The sequence below is a fragment of the Gordionus sp. m RMFG-2023 genome, chromosome 2, assembly GCF_954871325.1.
Source record: "Gordionus sp. m RMFG-2023 chromosome 2, tfGorSpeb1-WG-v2, whole genome shotgun sequence".
NCBI classification, from domain to species: domain Eukaryota; kingdom Metazoa; phylum Nematomorpha; class Gordioida; order Chordodea; family Parachordodidae; genus Gordionus; species Gordionus sp. m RMFG-2023.
The window spans coordinates 12,491,707-12,513,414 of record NC_088776.1 but is presented as its reverse complement, the minus strand read 5'-3'; the positions used below and the strand labels follow the sequence as shown (position 1 = coordinate 12,513,414).

The 21,708-nt window shown below is 26.4% G+C and overlaps 2 protein-coding genes across 2 annotated transcripts; one reads left to right on the top strand and one right to left on the bottom strand.

Annotated features, from left to right (window-relative positions):
- The first annotated feature begins 448 nt into the window (after positions 1-448).
- Positions 449-4,966, top strand: LOC135923823 (uncharacterized). Its single transcript, XM_065458776.1, has 4 exons — positions 449-606; positions 653-854; positions 4,034-4,165; positions 4,649-4,966. The coding sequence occupies exons 1-4, from the start codon at positions 519-521 to the stop codon at positions 4,857-4,859; spliced, it is 633 nt and encodes a 210-aa protein (XP_065314848.1). The 5' UTR covers positions 449-518; the 3' UTR covers positions 4,860-4,966.
- Positions 4,457-11,942, bottom strand: LOC135923822 (uncharacterized). The gene is made up of 3 exons (XM_065458775.1): positions 11,760-11,942; positions 5,752-5,979; positions 4,457-5,533 (listed from the first exon to the last, which is right to left on the bottom strand). Exons 1-3 carry the CDS (start codon positions 11,885-11,887, stop codon positions 4,975-4,977), a joined length of 915 nt encoding a protein of 304 aa, XP_065314847.1. The 5' UTR covers positions 11,888-11,942; the 3' UTR covers positions 4,457-4,974.
- Positions 11,943-21,708: the final 9,766 nt, after the last annotated feature.

Sequence of the window (21,708 nt, the reverse complement as noted above, 5' to 3'; positions counted from 1 at the left end):
TAATGTAGGAATTAACACAATTTTCTGAAGATAAATTAAAATTATTATTTTTCTTACAATATTGTCTTTCATTTTTTTATAAAGTGAATTAGTTATCGTTAGATAAAGTAAATCAAATCTTTATATATAAAAGTTAATATATTTTCTTGTTGATATGGTGGTAAATTGGCATATAACTTACTCTTTTCTTGTTAAATAAATAATATAGATAGAATATCCGGCCCAATTAATAAATATAAATTTCATTTCATTTCATGTTATGTCAAATTTTTGAAGTATCTGTATATAGATAACTTTTGAAGTATCTGTATTTATGGAAAATAACATGTACCATAAATATTTAAGAGTATTTCTGCATCTTGGTATTATATTTAAAGGAATTCGCCTATCTGCCCCCTGCCTATATTCTATTATCATCACCCAATTAAAAAATTTCGTTAAATATTACTTGAGTTGAGCTTATGATAACCGAACCATCAATTTGATTTTGGAATATTTCCAGTAGATTCAATTATATAATGGACCTTAGTTTAATTCAATCATTAACGGATGATGAATTAAGGGATCATCTTTTAGAAAATGGTATACAAGCTGGTCCCATAGTTGGTAATTTATATTTCTATATTAGTATTTCCTTAAGTATATATTACAGCTTCAACACGTACTTTTTATGAGAATAAATTAATCAAAATTTTAAATCAAAATGGGGGCCAAATTTATCCAGATCTTGATAATCATTTAGATACAGATGATCAAATTGAAGATAGTACCAGTGGTTATAAATTAGATGAGAGTGTTTTAAATAAGGGAAACGATGAATTATATAATCAAGGTTCTAATGCTTCTAATTGGAGGTTTTTTATGCATTATAATTTAATTAGCTTTAAACAATATATGGATTTATATTGATATTTACTTTTTATTATAAATGTTAAAATTTTAAGGTCTTAGATATAACAGGATCATGGATCTCTCTATTTTTTTAAAAAAAATAAATGTTTTAAGAAGCAATTTGTATAAAATACTTTACTGCTTGAAAAGTAGCAAAGAATGCAATATTCCATAAATATAAAAACTATTTTTTAAAAAACCCCCCAATATGAAAGTGAATATTTCAATAATTTAGGCATTTAAAAAAATATTTGTATGAATGCCATATAAAATTAATTTTCTTAATATTAAATATCATTACATTAATTTTTTTCTATGTTTATATCCCAAAAGCCATTATATTAATTTTTAATTGTCTTTTATATAGATATTTTTTAAATGCCTAAATTATTATTTTATATAAATTTTTTTAAATGCTTAATTATTATTTTATATATTGTTGAGCAATAAAGTTTCTTAAAACAATTATTTCTAAAAAACAGTTTTGGATTCCATAGAAAATTTATTGACAATAATTTTCTTAATATTGAATATTATTGCATTAATTTTATTTTATATTATTATCCAAAAAACCATTATATTAATTTTTAATTGTACATGGATTATATTTTTTTAAATGTAGATTATGTTTATCTAGAATTTTAAACAACAGTTAAAGTTATTGAATTGAATTTAAAAATTTTTGTTAGTTTTGTAAGCGAATTGTTAACAGACGAGTCAATGAAATTACTTATATGTTTGAACACCTACAAACAAATTTTTCAAATAACAATAGTTTGACAATAATTTTCAAATTTAATTTTAACTTGCGCTTAAATTCTTTAAAATGTTAGATAAATATAGTATTTAACAATAAGAAATTGTAATATATTTATGGTTTAAAACATAGTCAAAATTAAAATGATATTAATTATTATATTTTTATCTATAACATGGACATATTGTAAAACCATGCTCTGCCTTGGCTGTAGCTATAATTTTGTAAAGATGTGTTGAAAATTAGTATAAAAAATAAATTACTATTCAATACAAAGAAATTATATATTTTTGGAGTTTTGAAATATAGGAATTTGGTTATTAAGAATTATTTATAAAATTTCTGATTTTCATATTGGTATTTAACTATTATGAAATTCCTTAAAAATTTTAAATAATAAAATATCATTTCTTGCCTTTACAATATTTTTTCACGAAAACGCTAAATAAGTGGCATAATAGTGCGTTTAAATTGAACGTTTCAACGCAGCCTCCAAAACGCATATATTGCATTTGTTTAAATTGGCCGCATTTCCGTTTGCATTTAAATTATTTATTAAAAAATAAGATATCTACGTTTTTTGAAACGTTTATAAATTTTAAAGTGATAGAATGGATACAACATTTTCTAAAAAGTAAGAATAATTATATTACAAAAAGATTTGCCGAACTGATTGAACCAGGCGAGATAATATGGAACCAAAACATGCTGACAATGCACACAAATTGAACTTTCAAAACGCAAAATAAAAAAACGTAAACCAAGCTATTTAAATTGTTCAATATGAAACGTCTTAATTTAAAACAAAACAGAAATAAAGGAAGAGATGCAAAACATATCAAATATATGTTAAAAGAAATCCTTTTTCTGACTATATTTATAAAATGGGATTTGACAAATTTCCAATTTTATAATTATACATAAATGAGAAGATAAATCTTTTCATATATTCTCGGATTAATATATGATGATATAAATCCAAATATTACTAATTGTAACAAGAAAATTGATGCTGAAGACAGATTGTTTGTTACTTTGAGGTAATTTAATTCATTAGTAATTATTTATATAAAAGGTATTCAATTACCAGTGTGCACAGCAATTTCAAATTAATATATATGTCTAGGCCTAATAAAAATGATTGGAGATTAAATTTATTATATTAAATCAAAGATAATATTCATTTATATTATTTTCTCAGGAATTCTTGATTCAATCAGGATTCCTAAATTGTTTTGGGGCAATAGTAGATAAACATATAACAGCCCTCCCAATACTGGCTCAAATTTATTTTTATAGATGTGGGAGCATATGGAAAGCAGAGTGATAGTGGTATATTTTGGTTCTTTATATAGAGGTTGCATTATGTTAATTTAAATATATTCTTAAAATATAAATTTTAGAATTGGTGAATCATACACTTGATCTACCTGCTCCCAAGTCTTTTTCAGGTTTTAATAAGCCATGCCATTTTTAATGATTAATTGTTATTCACAATGTAGATTTTGAAATCCTTGAACTATATAATTATGCAAAGGATTCACTAATAATTAAATAGCTTTTGTATAAATAATTACTAATGAATTAAAGTTATTTTACCTCAAGGTAACAAACAATCCGGCATCAATTTGCTTGTTACAATTAGAAATTTTTGGAATAATATCATCATGTATTTACCCGATAATATATGAAAAGGTTGACCTTCTCATTGTATAATTATAAAATTGGGATGTCAAATCCACTTATATTAATGTATCCAGAAAAAAATTATTTTAAAATTTGATAGTATTTCACCTCTTCCTTCCTTTATTTATGTTAAGAAAAATACGGTAAGCATTTTTTTGTTTTAAATTTAGAAGTTGCATATTGAAAATTAACATTTCAATTTAAACATAGCTGCGTTTGAAATGCTGCATTGAAGTTCAATTTGTGCGCACCAGTTAGGAGACTATTGAAAAGATCAGGTTAAATCCTTACCTGAATTTGTGTAAAATAACAATTAACAGTTGGTAGATCGAAAATATCCAAATTAAATCATTTCTTATTTTGCTATAAAAAATTCTCATTTATAAAAAAATTTTCACTATGTAATTTGCTTCAGGGTTAGGTAAATTTTGATTAAATAAAAATTAATAGTATATCTCTAAACCAATTAAAGATATTATTTTTTGTTCAGCCGAATTGAAGAAGGCACAAATTCAATAAGGTAAGGGAAATCAATGAAGAAATGATATATAAAACTTTAAATTCTATAAAATAAATCAATTTTATATCCTTATAAGAAAAATATATTCTAAAGAAAATTTTACATTTTATACCAGTTCTTATAGTACAAATATTTCCACACCTTATTAAAATAAATTTAAGTTTTCATATTTTTTTAAGCTCCGATGATATGAGAAGAAGACCAATTCGAGATTTTGACAATTTCGAATACGAATCTCCATATTTAAAGAAGCGCTTTGAAATCAAACCAAATGACGATACTGATTATTTGTACACGAAATATGATATCAAGTAATTTATATCTTCTTTATGTCTCTATATTAGGTATATAACTTGTTTAATAGGATAAATCATAATACATTGATTTAATAGTTTTCTATCTCCACTTTTCGCCAATTACAGTGGAATTTCTCAATTTTGTATGTGGATTTTAAAAAAAATCAAAAAACATTTTAATTCAAATTTATAACTCCCATAAATAATTGATTTTTCCAAAATACATTGACATTATTTTATTAAAAAAATAAAACATTATTTTTGTAACACTATCGATTAAGGAGATTCCTCGAATATAAGGAAACTTTAATATACCAAAGATATTTATTTTATAACAATAACATTATTCTGAAACTTTAGGGTTTTTAACCAATTTTAGTTTCTTGGAAATAATTAGAATTTATTTTATTGTCATAAATATTTCAAAAAATATTAAGGCACTATAATATGCCGATAATTTTTTTTTACATTTAACATATTTTTTTTAATGTTCCGCAGAACCTCGAAAGTACAAGATTTGCAGAGCGGAGGAGACCAACGTTTTATGATCGGTCGACCGCCACAAAGGGACACGATTAAGAGCAGTAGCAATAAAAAATATATATTCGCTATCGTAATAATCACCCTTCTCTTCATAATTTTTCTAACATTTCCCTCGTCAGTTAATTGGCATGATGAAGATAATCCTATACCATCTATGGATACTTAATTACATTTCAAACTATTTTTCCCTATCAATAAGTATTGGAATAAATATTTTTAAAAAATATAATAAATGCTGGCGATTATGAATTTGTATTATTAATAAAAATTATATAAATAAATTAAATTATGACTGTTTCCCAAATTTTTTTTAGTTCGATGTTTATTTGTTGATAATGTTTATTGAGTTGAATTTTCATATTTTCAATCGTATTCTCCCTTTTATGTTTGTGTTCTTCTATGTAATTTGTGATTGATAATGGCGGTAATATATTCAAAAAATTTGTTTCACGTTTTCTAATCGTATTTCTGGTTTTTTCATTCTTTATAAGGCCTTTCAAATTCATTTTAGCTTCATCATTACCTTTGTCAATTTTTAAAATTTCTTTATCTAATATTTCTTGCGACATTTTAATTTTTTTTGTAGCTTTATTATTGGCGTGTTCAACGTCTAGAATAAAATCATCAGTTGGGTTAATAAAGGTTTTATCTTGATATAAATTGTCAAAGTTGAAGGGTAGATCAGCTCTCCCATTAGCGAAATGAAGTTTATATAAAGGACTTTTGTTTGGATCTAGCTTTATGAAAGAAAAAGAAGGATAATGATCGTATTCACCATTAATCAAATTTGCCCAATTCTTTAGAACATTGTCATCATGCACCTTGATATCCTTTAAATTTCTGATATGTAAAATATTTAAAATGTTATGAATAATGGGATTAAATAATTTGAGCGTTAATTGCAGTGGCAGACTAAATTAAGTCAGGTCTGGAATAGGTTTTTTTTAAAAAAATTGTAGGTTTTAATTAACATTTATATAACACTCAGGAAGCAAATAACCATTCTATACTTATAAGTTTAATAAATGGAATGATTAATATAATAACTAAAATCTCACCTGATTCTGGGCTTAGTTTTTAATATCCTGTTTATCGAGGCCGCACCCAAGATGGGATAATTATTGAGGAAAAAATGAAAATCGTAGGTATCTGGTTTGAAATTGTAGAGATGATAAATTTGATATTTAGCAATGGAAGTCACCAATTCTGGCAATCGAGAAGGTATTCTATACGCTTTTTTATGGCGATAAATTTTATTCCTTTTATGGTCATTGGCTTGTTCTTCACTAAAAAAATATGTAAAGATAACAAATATTGAATAAGGAATAAAAATTTTCCTGAAAAATTAAAGAATTCTTGTAAAAAAAAAGGCCAATTTGCAGGTTTGGAAAGTAATGCTAATATTTGTATTTAAAATACTATACGAATACTTTTTTTATATTTATTACGATTTCACTATTAGACGAAAACAAATAATTATTATAAATTCAACTTAAGTTCATATTTATTTAAATTTGTGACACAAGAGTGAAAGTATTAATATTTTAAACTATTATATTTATGAGACATTTTAGAATTCTGTGATAATATAAACATCTAAATGTTTTATATTTGGATGAGAATTTTTTCAAAATATCAATAATATATAGATAAAATGTGATATTAATTATATTTGCAATTATTAAATTTATGTGATATACTTGCAACAATAAAAATATTATTTAACGTAAAAAATGAAAGTAGTACTAAAAAAATCGACCTGCAAAAAGTAATTGCATCTAAATATTTTTTTTGAAAATTTATGTAGGTATTTGTATCTATATTCAAATACTCTTAAAAAAATATTTATATTTGAATAGATATTTTTGAAAATCCGACCCTGCTTAGTCATCATTATCAGATTTAAAAAGGAAGGCAATAATTAACACGCATCCTGTAGCCAAGGGGTACAGTCCCTAAAAATAATTTTCGCCTTAAAGCCCAGCTTCTAAATTTGTCAAATAAAAATAATCGTCAATCCCCAGGGAGATTTTGAATACTTATCTAAATAGAAGAAGCGTTAAAACATGCCACAATACAAAATAATAGCGATTAATAGGTAACATAAATTCTTTTAACGCCATTAAACGGATTAATAAACCAATATTCTTGCATATTGGGAAAGGAAAAGTTGTAGAATTCCGGTTTATATCTATTTGCAACCATATATATTAATAATTATTCCATTTATTAAACTTACCACTATAGAACGGTTATTTGCTTCCTGAGTGTTTTATAAACGTTACACAGATTTTGGTTGTGAGAGCATTTTCAGGATACAGGATTGTAAAGAGATTATTAAATGATATTTTAATAAGACGTTGAAACGCCTCGATTTGAGCCGATTTTTAAAAACATCTAACTCAATATTATATCCAGAAAAAATATTACGGAAGCCTGAATATTTTCGCCATAGATGGCACAAAAGGTTTGGACATGTATAAAAATAATAATTACCTAAGGTTTATGAACCGAATTTTTTTAATATTAAATTAGCCTGAATCAAAGCGATCATAATTTTTTCATTCTGGAACCTTAACCGAACCTATATATTAAAAGGTTCGACACTGAAAAAACACAAAAAAATGAAATGTGTTCTATGTAAACCAAAAAGAATAACATCAAGGGAAGGATCTTTGGTTCCAAAAATTTTTTAGGACCCACATTGCTGAAAATTGATGATTTTAATCATATATCATGTTAGAGAATCTACCCTGGACATTTAAAAATACAACGAATCTAAAGTTTACTAAAATATCAAATGATGATAATATTATGAAAGCATAAATTTCTGTTTGACATTCAAAATGTAAGCAACAAAAAATAAGATTTAATAATTTCCCAAAAAAAACATTATTAGAATTCGAAGCCCTTATAGTGAAACCCAAATTTTAAGGGGCGGGCTGACACTACTTATTATATAATTAAGGCAATACACCTTTTATCAATTGTTGAACAGGAGGTAAACAGTGCATATTTATTATTTTTGGAATTCTTAGACTATTAAAGTAATGGCGCTATGACACGAAAACAAAAAACTAAACTTCCCTTGCTTTTGAAACGGGCAGCCTAATAGGTTTAAAAGAATCTTATTTTATTTTATAGAATATATTCAAATATTATCTCTACCACAAAAAGATTAAGAAGGATATTATTGTGATTTCGTTCCAATAATATTTACAGTTCCACAAAAACTTATTTTCTTAAAGGTGCCTCCAAAATATTGTTTACCTATGTGCAACTTTAATTGGTGTAAAGAAAAGATGAAAATATATTCTTTGTTTGGAATGTAACACCATATTTTTGACTATGATTTCCCGTCCATATTTTAAATGGCGAATTCCTTTGGGCAAAATTAAATACATGCAAGAATTATTTAAAGAGTCGATTTCATTAAATACAAAAATTTTACACTTTTTTAGTTAGTGATACCGAAGTAAATAATGATGAATTTTTGCTAATCACCAAATACCCAATTTAACAACAAATTCGATGATATTGAGTTTCAAGTATTTCAATATCTTTAAAATTCTAATCTGAAATTCAAATACCTCATAAATATTCGATAAGAAATATAGTACAATCTTTATTACCATCTCTGAAGAAACTTATTGAAAAATTAGTCACTTTAAAATTATTAATTTTGTGAATATTCCATTGATATTTATTGGAATAAATTATTCATCAAATATCTATAAAATGTATTTTAGGTAGCAGAACATGTAACAAAAATCTATTAATTTTGCAGCTTAACGAAATAATGGGTAGGCTAATATTGGCAATTGGCGAAGATCAATTTTATAATGGCAACTGATCTGTATCAAAGTTGACATGTTACTTGAAAAAAATTAATTATTATTCAAATATAACAATTAAGTTACTAGTTTTACCTCAAAAATAGTGACCTATCATTATGTTACCCTTACCATTATTAAAACATGTAAGAGTTATAAAAGCTTTTCCATTACAGAATTAAAAATAAGATGAATATTGAAAAAGTGTGATAAAAATTTTATTGATTCATTTCTCTTTAAAGCCTAAAATAAATTTAAAAAACAGTATAAAGTATAAATGTGAAAACAAATATATTAGTATTTTATTGTTTAACATAATATTAAACAATCAAAGATGATCATAATAAGCATTTCGAAAAAGGTCTAATTTTTTGAACAAAAAAATGGAAACTAAATTTGTATTGTAATAAATAAATATTTATTTGATTAATAAACATTTGTGTTGCATATCGTGAAAATAAAGATGTACATTAATTTTGTTGGAATTCTTTGTAGACTTTAATTCCAACTTTGGGAATATATTTTACCTTTGTGTCTTGTAGACTAATGAATATATTAATATAAGAAACTTTAAATTTTTTTCATATCTATCTATAATATTCGATTTATTTCTTTCTTGGTTGTTATCGTAGGATGCAATATTTATTATGACAATATAGATAGTTGTAATTATATAATTATTTTTTATTAAAAAATAAAGTAAAACAACATCAAAAATATTAAATAATTATATAATTTATATATAAATTTAAATAAAAATATATAGAAACAAGTACCTTATTAGAGTTAAAATAATTTACAATAAAAGATATAACAGAATTTGCCAAAACTTATAAATAATTAATTAATATGGATAAGGAATGATAAAAATGAATTGTCTAATATGCATACACATACAACAAAAAAATTGGTACATCAAAATATAAAATAATGATAAAAGTTTTAACATATAAAGATTAGAAATAAATAAAAACAACATAATTAATTCAAGAATACATAAAAAATATTAAGGTTTTAAAGTATATATATGCAAATAAATATGAAGTTGGGGAGGGGGAGGGTCAAAAAAATTTTAAGCTCTTAACCTAGCCTCTCGAAAAAATATGTATCCCAAATGGCCGCCAAAATTTTTCCAGCCCCCAAATTTAAAAAAAAATAGTTAATACAACAAAATTTTTAAATAAATATTATTTAATTTATACAAATTAATAAACAAGGACATACCAATAAAAAATTTGTTACAAAATATCTAATTACAAATTAGTCACCCAAGTGATGAATTTGGACAAAAGGGATTCATCAATTGATATAATGCGTTTGCTGCAAAGAAGGGACTGCTATAAAATGAAAGCTCAAAATCTCATTTAAAATTCAATAATATGGCATAATAAAAATCTTATAAGGACACAGTCAGCAAATTAACTAATCGCTATTACCTGAAATCAATATTTGATTTGATGCTGCTTCTTAGCAAAGAAGCTACCTTTATGTGGGGGGATAAAAAAAAGAAAACATATTTATTCTTCTGATATTTATATCAATGTTTTCATGCACCATCACCATCCAAAAATATCCTGAATTAAATAAAATTAAGAAATGAATATCCAAAATCCTTAATATACAGCATCCCAAATTTAAAATGTAGTCTAATCTATGGCAGATATGGTGCTGTTATGCCTCAGAAAGATATGACAAAAGTAGATGCCTTTATTTTGCCTTTAGGCTGATGAGACAAAAGATGCATCAGTTAAACCTCATATATATTTGTTATATTTTTGTGGAGAAATTTAAGAAAATCTAGAAATTATTAATTTACATGTCTTTCTGCTGAAAGCATTTGTATTTTAAAGCAGCTTAATGAATTAAACACATAAAATGTAATAAGCCAGGCATATGACACAGACATGTCTGGCTGAAATGGAGGAATACAAACACTGCTTTAAAAAAATTAATAAATAATTACCTTCGTATAATTATTGTATTTTTTAATTCTAATGCATTGTATAATTTTTAGGCATTTTAACATATCCTGCAAATATGAAGGCCACACTCTTAAGACCTGGGGTGGAACTGATCATTTAGAAATATCTCATATTATTTATGAGGATTGTGTAGCTATTGGTGAAGTATTATTTAACTCTTTTAATAATAATTTTAACTCAGAGGTATCCCTTCATGATTCAGTTGGTCTTTAGTTTTTTTTATCTCAATGCCATTAATAAGTATCTACAGTCAGTAGGTACTAATAAAGTGATGTTAAAAATTGTATTAGTTCCACAATTAAAATATTAAAAAATAAAGATGATATAATTCTTTTGATTCGATAAGAATTATGGCTGAAAAACTTATATCAATATTTTATCTCATCCCTCGAGAATCATCAAGAGCACTTAAAAAAATTTTTTAAATGATGCCAAATTAAAATTTAATTGTGAAAAGGAGTGCAATTGGAGTTCTTTAAAAAAGTATTATCATGAAATTATTGTATTTTTTTCCCCACAATGATTATAATCTTCTATCATGTTTTAATACATTGTCCCCCTTTAATCCTGATTATTAAGAATCATTATTAAATGTGGAAACATAACATCATGAAAAGAAGTTGCAGAATAAAGAAACACATAATTTTAGTACTAACGGCTTCTTGTGATGCCTCATTCTCTATACTAAAAAGGTATTGAGCACTAGAGAATTGATCAAAGATCAATGTAAAGTAAATTTAGTATTTTTATGGCTTATTTAAAAAAAATAACACCGAATTTAGCATTTAATTCATTTATGTTAAAATTTTAAAATAAAAATTGTCAAGTATTATTTTATATTCATATTTACATTTACAAATTTTTAATAAAAATATCAAAAATTCTTGCCTAACTTTTTGTTTTATATCAAAAAATATTGACCCCCTAAATTAGCAGTTGAACTTCCCCCAGCAAAAAATTCCTGGTTATAGTCATATTTGTATGTCTATTTTTTGGCATGAAAATGGAAAAGATATGAGATTTTTCTATTAAAGTATCTTTTTAAAATAATAATGCAAGTATTTACAATACTGCCAACTGTAATTCTTATTAATATAATAGAAATTTTAAATTATTAAAAAAAATAAAATCTTAATAAATATTATTCTTTATCATCATTGTTTAAAACTATATTTAATTTATTTATAAGGGAGACCTTTAATCAACAGTCATCTCATATGTGTTTAGATAAATAAAAATAATATATATTACTCAATTAATTCATCATCTATAATTTCATCATTGTCAGTGCCTTGCTCCAGAGATTTCCGTTGTTTTATAGAAATAAATCTTTTCAACAAAGTATTGTTAATTAGGAAAATTTTAGAAATTTTGATCATTCTTATCTTATCTTATCTTGCACGTTGGTCACAGACCTGCCCAAAATGAGTGAACGTGAATTATATGAAGGCCTATCCTTCATATAATTAAGCCGATTTTTTTCTCAGGATACCGACAATCCTATTACCCAGAAAATAATAAGTGGAACTAAACCCTCTACCAATAGAGTAGCATATTTAAAATTAGCAGGAAATAGAAATATAAATAAGTTATAATGAGAAGTAGAATAAAAATGGAAAGTCATTTTAAAAGAAAATCTTCCAAATATAATGGTCTAAAAATATTAATTTAAGTTAAGTATTTCTAAGGGACATTAAAGGTGCCATTATCCATTCACTAAATAACCAAATACAACTCCATATCTTTAATAATTAACTTATGTCCTATAAAATATGGTTTAATTTAATCACCAATAATTAAAAAACAATTTAATTACTTTAAAATAGAGGCTTGACCTCTAATATATTAGTTCCTAAAATGATATAGATTCCCTTGGGAAACTCCTTTACAAGAAATATAAATCTTCAGCAAGTATTCGTCATATGTTCATATATAAGTCTCAAAATATGTTTGAAGACTTTCCTGTCAATCGAAGCTCTCTTTAGGAAATCCCAAGATAAATCTAATTCAGTTAAGGATCTTAGAATTCTCCCAAACCAACTGCTTTTATGGGATAAAAAAGGTTTAAGAGCAGTGTCTTCAGGGGATTGATCTATAAGTGCCTGATGGATTAAATTATTCAAGGGGTGTCTCAAAATATGGCCCACCAACTCAATTTTCTTTTATTCTATTGTTTTATGAATAGGAAGGATATCATAACTCGCCCATAGCATATAATTAGTAGTGTTTCGCGGATAAAAGGTCCTAGTTAAATATCCTAAACATTTGTTTAAAAAACTTGCATCTTGTTATTATCTGATATATTATCGTTCCAAGTTTCCATACCATAGTATAAGGAAGCTAATATTAAGAATTTAAAGAGTCTTATCTTTAAAAAATATGATTCATATGTCATAAGTGTTTAAAATAATGCATGTAAGAATTTATTTGTTCTTTGGTTCATAATCTTTCTAAAAATTTACCTTATTAAATATGACAAATGTTAGATATCATAATATCAAATAAATAATATCTTATTGATTTACTAATATCTTTAAAAAATATTAGTTTAAGTAAACTATAATTTTTCGCCCTTAATTTTTTTTTACTTCTCGTTAGCACTAGTGATCCCGAAAAAATTATTTATTTTCCAGGGGAATATTCCTTAGTTTTAATAAATTGTATATTATTTTTCTTACCGTTTTGTATCTGTTATCATGTTATCTTCGATCAAGGCTTGTGGCAGGGAGAGGGGGGCTTTTCTCCCTACACAAAGTCAAAATATTTAGATACCGGATAAAATATTTTTAAAAAATATTACTGTTTTATTATTAATTAATATCTCATAATAATTATTCCCACCACTTATTGCATATATATTTCTTTTACATTTATTTGTCACATTCACAGAAAAATAAATATGCTACTAATTTATTCTATCTATTATCAATTTAAAATTTTTCTTGGCTTTAAAATATCAAATTATTTGAAATTACTGTAAAACAAAATAAAATATATTAATAAAACGGCATCCATTTGAATAATGAGAATAGCTAAGATTATATTGAAGTTGAGGACATTATGGAAAATAGCTGACGACTTACATCAATTATATGTCATTGTCATAAGCTAATAAATATTGTTAAAATTTGGATCTATTTTTAAAAACGGCTTATATAGATTCTAGGCAAATTAATAGGCATGCGTTGAGATTTGCCAAATAGTAAGAGCAAAATTTCCAGGTTTAAATATTATGTTATTTTGACTGAAATCTTAATCTGGCCGTTTTAAAAATCTAATTAAATCTGGTTTTTTAACAACACTATCAAAAGCAGGGCTCTATGAATTTAATAATTGTCTACCTTGACTCGCAGTAAGAGCAGTTTATTGTTACAATATTAATATAGGGTCGATCAGTAGGAGAATACTAAATAAATCTCATTATCCCTTTCATATATACTTTTATAACTCAAATAAATGAAAAGTTGTTAATTTGACAGGCAGCACTTACAAGTCTGTAAATATTATTGCCGCAAAATCCTTTTGAATCTATTTCCAATTGTTGTAATATGTAAATTCGTTAAATTTGTACTTTATATTTAATTTGCATAAAGAGTTCTTTTGGATTTATTATTATAACGCGTGATAAAAATATTATATTTGAATAGTGAGAATAATTTAAGTTATGAATATTATTTATAAAGAAGATTGAAAAGAGTATAAAAACTCCAATTTGTACAATTTCAAATAATCTTTTATAATTATTAACTTTTTGGTATTTTATTTTTTATTTTTATTAATCTTTTTTATTATTTTTACTTTTATAATTTTGTTAATTTGATAATGATATAATTTTGAATAAGGATTAAATTGATTTCATGATTTCGTGATTCCTAATTATTATTAATTTCTTTTTATATATATATATTTGTTTTCTTTTTTTATTTTTAGGTCTCAAAAGCCATACTTTCAACATTCCTAATTAGTATTAATTTCATTTTTTATATATATATTTCTTTTTATATTTAGGTTTTGACTCACAATGACAATCTCCTCCTTGTGACACCAATCTAGAGAAAAATTAAATATGTGGTAGATTTTTATTGTGGGGTAGATATTCCCAGTAGCGTCTACATGATAGGATATTCACTGGATATAAATCTCCTTCCCCCCCCAATCTATACCTACGCCTAAAAGTTCCCACCGCCTCCGGCGGCATTCAACATTATTAATCACCCCTTTTAATTATAATGGTACCCCCTTTATAAATTTTAAAATAATAAGAGTTATTTTTTGAACATTAATTCAATTAAAAACCCCCTCATTTACATTGCATCATTATAGTATAATCTCTAACCCTTTTAAATTACATTTAATAGTAGAAGTGATCCAGAAATCATTTTATTTGTAAAATAATTCCTAGACTGCTTGCAGTATATAGATTAGGTTGATGTTTAGCAATATTATTATATTATAAAAGGTCTGTAATAAAATTATATATTTTTATAGCAATATCTTTTGCCCTATTTCATTCAAAAATTTAATAGTTAATACCTCTATATATTTATCAATTCTTTTTTATTTTTTTGATCCTATTGAGATTGTATAAGCTAGTAACGCCCCTGTGTATAATAAAAATGCTATGGATGCTTTCCATAATTTCAAACACATTTTAGACTACTTTTAATATGTCAAAATTATATATTTTGGCAGCTCTGCCCATTCAGTGGTCCCTACACTTTTTGAGCGAATGAAGCAGAATACCCCCATGAAAAGTACCCCCTTGACAAGTATCCCCCCCTTCGAAAAAATGATAATTATGACACCCATAAATTTCAAAAATAATTTTTGCATCAATTTTTAATATATAATATAAATAAAATGCAAAAAATATAACTTTATAAATATTATTTTTAAATGAATAATTTAGATAAATTAGGGGAAGAGAAAGCGAAAGAATTTATAATTTCATCAGTATTTAATTGTTTAAATAAAAAATTTTCCATTGATAATATGGTTAAATTATTGAGAAAAGAATCTTTCATGGTACTGCTCAGTCTTGTTTTAATTAATTTAATTTTACTCATGACTCTTTCGGCAGTACATGAGGTTGTGGGAATGGTTAATAAATATTTATATAAAATTCTTAAATTAGGGAAAGCAGAATAATTTAAAAGTAAACGATAAGGTAAAATAAATGAATAGTTTTTCAATGAATCGTAAGTCCCTGAATTATCATCATCATCAGAAGAAGCTAAATAATGTATTGGTAATTTTAATTAAATAAATTTACAATTCTCAGAATCTGACAAATCTTTATATTTTTGAACCTCTATGTCATGAGTAATAATTACATTCCCCATTTTGGCCATCTTATAAATATGCCTAAACTTCAACATTTCTTCGAAAATTTGACTTGAATTTAAATTGTAAAATTCACAGATATCCTCGATATCTTCTTTAATAATTGATTTTTCTGCCATTACCTTTGGCGTAAAAAAATGATGTTTGATGTAAAATTTCATGGAATCATCATTAAATCTTTCGTTAAACTGCATAATAATTAAATCGAGTGCAGCATAAAACACATCTATTTTAAAGCTAAAAAAAATTACTATATTTAATGATGAAAGTATATATACCTCTCCTTTTTGGATTGTAATGTTTGAAGTCTAGAACTTTCAAAATCAAAATGTAGATTTCTCTCCTTCATAAAATCTTGCGCCTTTAAAAAAACATCCAAAAATTCAGTGTTATTATCTATTAGATTAAAAAATAATTAAGACAATAATTTATATTATACTTCTCAAATTAATCAAGCAATCTTTTGTCAATTGAATTTGTTTTATTGCATACCCTATATCCTTCGAAATGGTTTGCAATTTTGTACAATCCAAACTTGTTATCAACAATATTTTATCCAAAACACTAAGTGAAAAGATAAAATCAAATTTTTCTATTCTAAAGACTATAGCACTAGCCATAGTGGAAGTGGCAGGATCTTCAGAATCCTTTAAATTTGTTAAAGCTGCCCTCAAGGCATCATAAAGTTGAAAAAAATTTACAATAGCTTTATATGACGATAGCCAGCTTCTAAATAAAAAAAACATTTAAAATTTAAATAAATAAGGAACTATTACCGATTGGTATTCTTGACGCGTAGAAATCGTTGCGATTTTTTCAGATCATTACACTGAAATTTTTTGAGTACCTCATATCTTTTTACACTATTAAAATAGACATAAATCTCATCTAGTATTCCTAGAACATTTCGAAGTTCTTTAATTGATTGGCATAATTGAACAACGATTAAATTTAATCGATGACAATAACACCAAATAAAAGCTGCCTTTGGCGCCTCTGCTCTAATAAAGATTTGCACACCATTGATTCTTCCACTCATGTTTGAGGCGCCATCATAACTTTTCCCAACTAGATATTCAAGGGGTAAATTCATCGAGCCAAGTTTGGATATTATATTATGCTTTATATCGAGACCTGTGGTATTTCCCGTACAATATATGTCAATCAGTCTTTCAACAGTCGGCGTCTCACTATTTTTAACATATCTTACTATCAAAGCTATTGCTTCTGATTTCGAAAAATCGTATGTGCCATCAACTATGATTGAAAAGCACCTGTTAAATGTAATCTCATTTTGAATTTTTTTTATAATCATATTTTTCATGGTTTCAATGAGAATGTTTATGTTATTATATGATAATAGGTTTGAATATAATTTCGTTTTTAATCCCTTATTTTTTTTATCCTTTTTTCTTTCTTCATTTTGCTGTATATACATTTTTAGTATAGGTTCAGAATCTGCAATAAGCTCTATAAGGGCCATCATATTGCCTTCTTGTTGCCTGTTCCTCCAGAAGGCTTGGTTACGAGATATTAAATAATCTAAACATCTTATTATAATTCTTATAATAGAACGGTTATTATCTACACATTCTTTCTGAGGTGTTATAAATTTTAATATCGAATTTTTACTATGAGAAAGCCTTTCATTATCGGCCATCATATGTGCCTGTGAAGATTCATGCAGAATAATATCACGATTAATATTTTGCCATTTATCTAGACCTTCACATGTCCATTTTGTATTTGCGTAGGGACCACCAAATAAGAGACATGTTAAGCAAAAAATTTATACATTTTAATACTATAAGTAATCCAATTTCTAGGAATTTTGCTATTGTTAATATTGGTTAATATTTTTAGGCATATTTTAAAATTGGAAAAATAATTTATGACAAGAAATTCGGATAACAAATTTACTAAACATCGACCAAAATTTCCGTCAATATATTAAATTAAATATTAAGTGAGGGGGGGGGGGGTCTTATTGTTACATTTATAAACCAGAAATCATATGATCATGATGGATGTAAAAAAGTACCCCCACTCAAATTTACTGAAGCAGTTGCTTCGGACCCCCCTCCCCCCCATTGAAGGGGCCCCTGTGCCCATTTACATCTACAAATTAAAGAACAATTTTTTCTTTAAGAAGAATGGAAACCTACCTTAATAGTGTTGTTAAATGACTGGAATTGAGCGGATTTTTAAAAAAGCTTGACTTAATATTTTAGCCATATAATGCTTAAGCCTTGAGATTTCTCTGATAGCGTCCAAAACATTTACTAACTATGAACAAAATATATAAGCTTGAGAGTATCTTTCTGGAAAATATCTCTATTCCTAATAAGCACATAGCCAAAACCTGCTCCAGGTTTTCAGTTAATTTAAATTTAATTTCAAGATAAATTTAAAATAAATATTGTCAGTATTTCTATACATGATAAAATTACGCTAACTTTATTTTAGAATTGACATTTAATCTGAGTACCTTGTTTAAAAAATTATTAGTAAAAATCTAAAAAATTACTTTTAACAGTTAAAATTTGAATTTGCATTTAAAACTTTACTTAGCATTCTGCGAAACAGGTTTAGAACCATTGAAGCATCTTATTAAGTGTTGAATATGTTGATCCATGTTATTTTATTATTTATTTTGGCAATTGATTTATTTTATATTATATCAATTTGTATTTAAATTTAATCGGTGAAAATTTTATATTAACATTTTTTTATATACATCCATTTGTATTAGTTATTTTTTTTATTATTGTTTAAAAAAAAATATATATAAAGAGATAAAAAAAATGTAATTGATTTTGAAAAATAAAAATGTAATTTATCATATAATAAAATTTAAATTATTATAAGAAAATAAAATATAATTATAACCAATATAAATTATGATGATAATCAAATAATAAATGTGGATATTAATACTATTTCAACATGGTGGCCAAGACGAGTCTTGAACTCGCGAACTTCGCGTTATCAGCACGACTCAATAAAGAATGTAAATTTGATGGCATTCAGAGAATTATTGAGAAAGTGAGAGTATCAACGTATTCCAAAGATGTCAGGAAAGCGGTCAAGAGCTCTATGACCATCAAAGACATTTACAATCTAGGTCTAGAGGAAGACACCGCGGACCCAAGTGCCATCAAGGGCGTGAAATTGTTACATTTGAATGAATCACCTGGTGTACAAGAGGTTAATCACATGGGCAGAGTCAAAAATAGTTACGTAACAACAAAACCATTCAGGACTCTCACGCACATGGTAAATCTCTTATCAAGCAACCCCAGTTCATCAATGACTATCGCCCCGCACAGCATTTCGATGAACGTTACGATTTACGCTGCGACTATTGCCGTGACAAACGATTTGATGAACGTTACGATATACGCTACGACAACGACCGCGACAAACGATTCAACGGACGGCACAGCAACTTCCACGTTTTGATCAAAGCTACGATAATTGTCACTATAACCGCAACCGTTTCGATAATCAAAATGATAACTACTACGACGATCGATACAACAATAGCGGGTACAACATCCATGGCAATCGCCACGACTCTCATTGTGACCATCATCAAAGCCCTGATCGACGGGATGACTGCTATAGAGGTGATAACCGAACCAACTATTCCCGTCGTGGTCAGCACAGACACAACCCTCAAAATATTAATGGTTTTCCGAAATATTCGTCGAGGCCCAACCAGTACAAAAATGACAATAATACTTACAATAGATCTTCTGATTACAAAGATCGTGATTGTCAATTGAATACGAACCATGCTATGAACATCGAAGTAGTTGATGATGACGACGACTCATACACAGACCTTAAAGGATATAATCTGCAGAATTTGGAAGTGTACAATATGTGGGTCAAGGATACCACTAATGACGCGTATAACGTGACAGTGAGCATCATCAACATACCCACGTTGATGCAAGTTGACACCGGTACCAAGTACAGTATACTTCCGAAGCTGACAGCTAAGACTGTAGGCATAACCGCTATACGTAAGACGGACATATTCACTGGTTATGACGGCGTTATCAAGATATTAGGTCTTGCCAATGTGAACGTTACGTATGAAGGAAACTCACATACACTGGAGGCCATTGTAGTGGATTGTGATAAGATCCCCCTGCTAGGGCGTATGTGGCTCCACACCTTCAACAACATTTTAAAAACGTTCTTAGTGGGTAATGTAGAGAATGATCTCGAGATGATAATCTCGACAACAAAAAAAGACCTCGAATCAACTTACTCCTACAAACCCAAAATGGTTAGACAAGAGAAAGTTCACTTGAAGCCCGATGCTGTGCCTAAGATCATACCTTCAAGGAGAATTCCGTGCATCAAGATCGATGCAACGACTCAGAAATTAGATTGCTGGCTGAAGCACGACAAAATAAACCTTGCTCGAAAGGAATCTAGATGTCCGATGCTATGCACAAGCGACCCGGTTTTGAAATTCTTTACCAAGCCATCGTTCGGTTTGAAAAGAAGACTGCACTATGAACATGGGTGGCGTATTGCGTGGTGATCATGAATGTTAATGACGTTACCATACCACTCAACTTATCCAAGGAAATCATAAGCCGAATTTCTTTGGAGGGTGGAATGTTGAATATGTTGATCGATATTATTTTATTATTTATTTTGGCAATTGATTTATTTTATATTATATCAATTTGTAATTTAATCTGTGGAAATTTTATATTAACATTTTTTTATACATCAATTTGTATTAGTTATTTTTTTATTATTGTTTAAAAAAAAGATATATAAAGAGATAAAAAAATGTAATTGATCTTGAAAAATATAAATGTAATTTACCATATAATAAAATTTAAATTATTATAAGAAATAAAATAAAATTATAACCTGTTGAATATGACTAATTTACATGTCATATTATATTTATATTTTTTGAAGGTTTTTATATTATATGATATTCAAAATACCTTTTAAAAATTGTCTTTTCTATTTTAATATGTTAAAGAGTTTAAAATTGTCTTTTCTTATTTAACATACTAAAAACCTTATTTTTATATCATTTTATTTTGTGAATAGTTACAAAAACTGATTACTGAAAATGTATATAAAGTGTAATATATTTTTGTAAAAAAAAGAGATATATAAATTTTTCAATAAAAGTTTGTTTTACTCGTATCTTGTTTGCAATGCCTTCCATAAAATAATATGGTGGCAGAGAATTAAGACGCTACAAATTATACTGAAACATGGTGAAGCTAGACGAAAGAGGATTATGGAAATTGATTTTAATATTATTCTAAAAACACGTAAGAGATGATTAAAATATAAAATTGAATAAAAATATAACAAAATTTTAATGATGAAATATTTAAAATAAGACAATAGATAAAACAAAATCCATAGATTAATTAGAAGATTATTTAGTAAAAAAAATTTAAGGATGATGAAATACGATGAGCACGATAAAGGGATGAAGTCGCACGTACATAGATATCAGTGGAAACCGAGATACGATAATTATGAAGATTCGAGACATACAAATAATTATGAACCAAGATATATAAACAATTATAATCCTAGAGTTTATGATAATGATAGGGGGTATAATGGGCCAGGACCGTATAATAATTTTACAAGATTTAACAATAAAAATAATTAAAACTACGATAACTATAGATATAATAATAATGATAATTACAAATATAATGAAAATAATTATAGATATTATAGACATCAGAACGAATCGAGATACATACCTAGATACAATAATAATCAGAACAATAATCAGGCATACAAGAACAGATTTGACGTAAATAGAATGGATGATGATGACAAGGCAAAT